Below are 5,453 nucleotides of genomic sequence, written 5' to 3' on the forward strand. Positions count from 1 at the left end.
GCTGGAGGCTATCCTAGGTTACAGGGCAACTCCTTGTCTCAAATAGGTAGACACCTTCCTGCTCAGCCTGGTGTTTGGTCTCCAAGACCTACATAGTAGAGGGAGAAAACCAACACCCTAAAGCTGTCCTCTGATCGCCTCATGTGTAGCATGACTTATGAGTGCTCCCAAGTGCATGCTTGTGAACCCCTGTGTGGGCAAACACACACACACACACACACACACACACACACACTGCTTTATACACTGCTGTCCTGATGCTGGTAGGAGTCAAGGAAGAAGCTAGCAGGCAGGCATCAGACCCTTGTTAAAGCCACATGGGATTGATGGAGCGTGCTGTGTATTTTTGTAGCAGGCACTACTGTACACAGCATCAGCCCTCAGGCTGTGTGGCAGCTTGTCATTGTAGTCAAGGGCACCATGCCAAGGAGGCATTCCTTGAAGGAGTATAACATCTATGGCTGCTACTGTACCTTTGTCAGCTTGAACAACTGGGTGAAAGACAAGTGCTGCCAGTCTAGTGACAACTGCTATGCTCAGGTCTATGACCTGGAAAACTGTACATTACTCTTAGACAACCCCTACACCACCTCCTTCTCCTGCTCTTGGAATGAGATCACCTGCAGCGACAAAAACAAAGCCTGTAAGGACTTCATCTGCAACTGTGACTGCCAGGCCACCATCTGCTTCTCCATAGTTCCATACAAAAAGCAGTACAAAGACCTTAACCCCAAGAAACTATGTTAGACTTGTCACCTCAGTTGCTGGTACACCATCCCTGCCTGCCTGGTTGTGTTCACTACACACTGTGCCTTCTAATAAAGCACAGATTGAAAGAAAAATAGAGAGAAGCATTTCCCAAAGTAAGACTGGAAACCAAATAATACAGTCAACTTTATTGTTTGTGAAGGAAGTATAAATAGTTATCACAACAAAAGACACATCACCTAGAAAGGCAAAAATTATAGCCTTACAAGAATGAATATAGGCAAGAATATTGGTTAACTGTATTTTTATATATTGTGACTGCAAGTATAAAATTGAGCAATTTCTTTGGTGGAAAAGGTCTGGAAATTTATTTTAAATTGAAACATGCAAATTATTGCATAACCCAGAAATTCTTTCAAAGATTTAGATTAGAATAATGAAAGCATATGCCACAGAAAGATTTGTAAAAAATGGTCATGCTGACTTTACTCATCATAGTTCAATATGGGAATCGTCCAGCTGTCCAAGAAAAGCGGAATAGGTAGATAAATACATTGAGTTCATTCATATGTGATATAATCCAATAATAAAAGATGATAAGATATTGATGTACACAGCAAATGAGAAAATTTGAAAAACATTATGCTTAGCGAATGGTGCTTTATACAAAAGTATATGTCATGTGACTTCATTTGCATAAAATTCTAGAACAGAGAAACAATCTATAGTTAGAAAATGTGAAGCAGCACTTGCTTTTGCACTTAGAGTAAAAACAGGGATTGACTAGGAAAGCCTTTGAAGGATGTTACTGGGCCAGTCCCAGCAAAATATTCTGTACTGGGGTAAAGGTGTGTGCACATTTGTCAGTGCACATCACCAAATACTATATGCTAAAATTGTTCATTCTTTTGTCTAAAAGAATTTAACCTGAAAGAGAAATTACAAGTAACCTTAAGCAAATATTAAAATGTACTTAATAACATAAATGCAGAAGTACGTAAGGGCAGTATACATTGATGTCTGAATCTTACTTTGTCTCACTGACAGAGAAGTACTAGGAGATGAATAAGTGAATAACCATGTAATATGATAAGCATGGTAAAAATTACTTGGAGAATATAAGTAGTATTTGAATATTTATCATACAATTCTTTCACTTGAATGTTGGAAATTATAAAGCATACACTCGATGAAGATATTACAAATACAAATGAAGTCAGCCAAATATTATGTAAGAATAAATGCCCAATGCCATAGCCTAAGATAAACTCAGCGAGATTTTATTTTGTTTTTCAACTTAAAATATTAGATATATTTGTTACCATGCTTTAGTTAAAAGAGTCATCAAAAATGTATCAGACATTTTAATTGAACTTAATGGGATACTGTGATGACTATTTTTTTGTTTCCTTGAACATGTAGAGCACATGTTTTTATAGTTATAGGATGTATTCTTTTTTATGATGCTGAATGAGTCATCTTGCCTTTCACGATTGGAAATGAACAAATCTCTTGAGCCTTAAAACTTATTAATCATAAGTTGTTGTTTTGGACTGCAAAAGGTCATTAGCATCAATGGTAGGATGAAAGCTCAAGATGTCTGCACCCCAGCATAGCTCTCTTCTTATTCAGTACCCTAAAATTTTAGGTGTTAAGAGCTATACACAACTCTATATATGGCCCTTAATCATTAATGAGTATATCACTATTTCGTCTTTTAATTAAAATATAAAATTTAAAACATACTATTGAATTTTGCTTCCATTCTTTTACATTGGGTCATTGTAAGTTACTTTCTTAATAAAATGGCTATTAATGGTATATACACACATATCACAGGTACATTTCCTACAATCAAGAGGATTTAATGAAGTTTTTGGGTTTATAGTGAAGGTATTAATGAGCACAAAGCAGAAATGCCTACTTACTTTTTAAAACATGGGAATCACACTAAAATAGAGTTATATATTCCCACAACTTATCAGGCAAGATACTCAGACAATGTCTTAAGATACAATGTAATTACATGTTCACATAACAAAGTACCTACTTGAAGACACCCTTAATATTCTGATAGGTCACCTGCCTTTAGACTGCAGGTCTTAATTACTTTCTATTGTGTAGGTGATAAATGAATATGGCATGAAGGTTAACAACTCTCTCAGCCCGCTTTCTCTGGTTTTTCTCTTCTGGGTTACTGAAAATCACACTAAGTGAAGAGAATTCCTGTGCATGAAGTCAGCCTTTGCTATGTTTCTAAGTGGTTGCCACTAGCAGATGGGTAGGTTCCTCTTTAGATATGGAACACTGTATTTTCATATCCCCCAATGTTTGATCAAAAATAAATTTAAGACTTACTAGAAGGTAGAAGAGGGAAAGGAGTTTGCATAATTGTCATTAACTTCATAAACTTTTGAAAAAATACTACCAGAAACAAAATATTTGAATATATACCAGGATTTTGAAGATTTTATTTTCAGGTTTCAGTGTATGGGAACTCACTTGGAGTTAAAATTTTCTGCCTGGTGTGGTAGTTCATTCTGTTAATCATAGCACTTTTTTTGCAGAGAAAAGCAGATTTCTGAGTTCTAGACCAGCCTCCTCCTCATAACAAACTTCAGGCCAGCCAGGGTTACATAGTAAAACCCTGTCTAAAAAGCTTTGATTTTATCAAATATTTTTTCTGTTTAAAATTATTTAATCTCATGATTATTTTCAACTACATTTTTGAGAATTTCATACATGAGTACTATTTACAACATTTCCATTCCTCCTACTCCCTGCTCCTTCTCCACCCATATCTTTTCTGATTCCCTTTCTAATTCATGACTTACTCTTTTTAAATTATTATTACTACATACTTACACACAATTTACTAAATCTATTTAGTGTTTCTCATATATGCGTATGTTTAGAACTGACCACTTAGGCTCATTCTTGGAGAAAAGTATGTCTCCCTCTCTCAGAGGTCATTGACTGTCTAGATCTCTTCATCTAGGGGTGGGACCTTGTGGAATTTCCCCATCCATTTTGGCATGTCCACTGTTATGGTTATTATGCAGGTCTTGTTTGCACAATTATTGAATTATTTGTGTGATTTTTAAAGCCAGGAATTCAAACCTATACTTAGAGCATCATTGCTTTTAGGATCTCTGCCATACTCAGATTTAACAGGACAGGTTTAAGCATGTAAGTATTCACTTATCCCTCAATCTCAGGGATTCTAGAGAGCATCTTTCTCTAATCTCAACTATGGGGAAAAGACAAATTTGAAATTAAATAAGAAGAAACCAAGGACTAATGTCCTGGATTTAGTCACAGCCACAGCAATGAGTCCAGATAAACTGCTTCTGTTGATCATTGCCTTCCGAGGGAAAGGTATTTTGTGAATGGTTGGAGATTGTGTCATCATAACTCTGATCCTACATTCAGCCTCCTCCACTAATTACAGCACCAGTTTCATATGTACTTTCAAAAGTATCTCCATTATCATGAAGAATTTTTATTGTCTGATGTACAACTGCAAATAAGACTGTAGATTCTCTAGTGTAGGACCTTGTCGTCCACGGCCTGTTTCTCAAAGAACTAGGAGGAGCAAAACACAGCACTAATGAACAAGTTAAATGTAGTGGGTAGCCATTCCAGCTTTGATCTGGAAGTTCCAACCCCCATTGAGGCTTCGGTAACTGTCAGGCCTACAAGGCGGGGCCAAGAGAGGACCCTGAAGACCTGAGATCCAGATGCGCCATCTCTCTTGTTTCCTGGATCCTGGACGCTGGAGGTAGACCGAGCAGAGTTCTCCAGAGAACACCGCTGGACTGCGCTACGTCTTTCCCACACTCTGCAACCTACCTATCCCTTCATTTGTAAGTTACGCCACTAAATAACGCTCCCTTTTAACTACGTGGAGTGGCCTTAATGATTTCACCAATAGTTAAATAATATGAAAATGTAGAGACAACAGTAAAGAAAACTAGTGTTGGAAAGGAATATTTCAGAATAGCTTCCACCCATTCTTTGTAAAGAAAGAAAGGAATACTGCATCCATAAAATGAAAAAAAAATCCACTTATAGAATAAATGTGAATATATTTGGATAGTAAAGACATCTCTGATGAAACCTAGGTCACTAAAGCATAAAACAAATTCAGGATGCACACACACACACACACACACACACACACACACACACACACACACACCTGCAGAGGAAAGGCAAAATGAATGTGAGGTACCATGTTTCAAGTCAAGATCAGAGCTCATGAGGACAACAGACCTGGATCAGAATTGTAACTATGTTTCTTCATGATCAACCAACCTCAGGCAAACTAGTATTTCCACAGCTCCAAACTGACAATGATAAAGATTTTTGACATTGTCATTGAGAGAAATTGACAAAACTTGTGCAAAATGGTTCATATCTGCCACATGAGAATTTTCAATGTGTAACAGATGGTGATAAGCACAGGGTGGGATGTTGAATTCAATGCACACTTAAAGTAAATGACTAAAAGAAAAGTTAAAAAAAAAACAGGAAAATATAGTAAAAAAAGTAGTAATATTTAAATGTAATACTAAGTGCTTCATGAGAGTTAAATCATTCAATTGTTATAACAGGACTAAGAAGGACATGAAACATGGAAGCAGTCAGAATGCAGAAAAAGGGAGACAATTGGATATATTAAAAAGCAATTACAACATTTAGGCAAAATTAACAATTTATGACTTTTAAGAAATAAATCAGAT

At 36.5% G+C, this 5,453-nt stretch overlaps 1 protein-coding gene across 1 annotated transcript; it reads left to right on the forward strand.

Annotated features, from left to right (window-relative positions):
- The first annotated feature begins 420 nt into the window (after positions 1 to 420).
- Positions 421 to 747, forward strand: LOC131904818 (phospholipase A2-like). The gene has a single exon (XM_059255837.1). The coding sequence runs from the start codon at positions 421 to 423 to the stop codon at positions 745 to 747; it is 327 nt and encodes a 108-aa protein (XP_059111820.1).
- The last annotated feature ends 4,706 nt before the right edge of the window (positions 748 to 5,453 follow it).

Source organism: Peromyscus eremicus, chromosome 2, assembly GCF_949786415.1.
Source record: "Peromyscus eremicus chromosome 2, PerEre_H2_v1, whole genome shotgun sequence".
Classification (NCBI taxonomy): Eukaryota; Metazoa; Chordata; class Mammalia; order Rodentia; family Cricetidae; genus Peromyscus; species Peromyscus eremicus.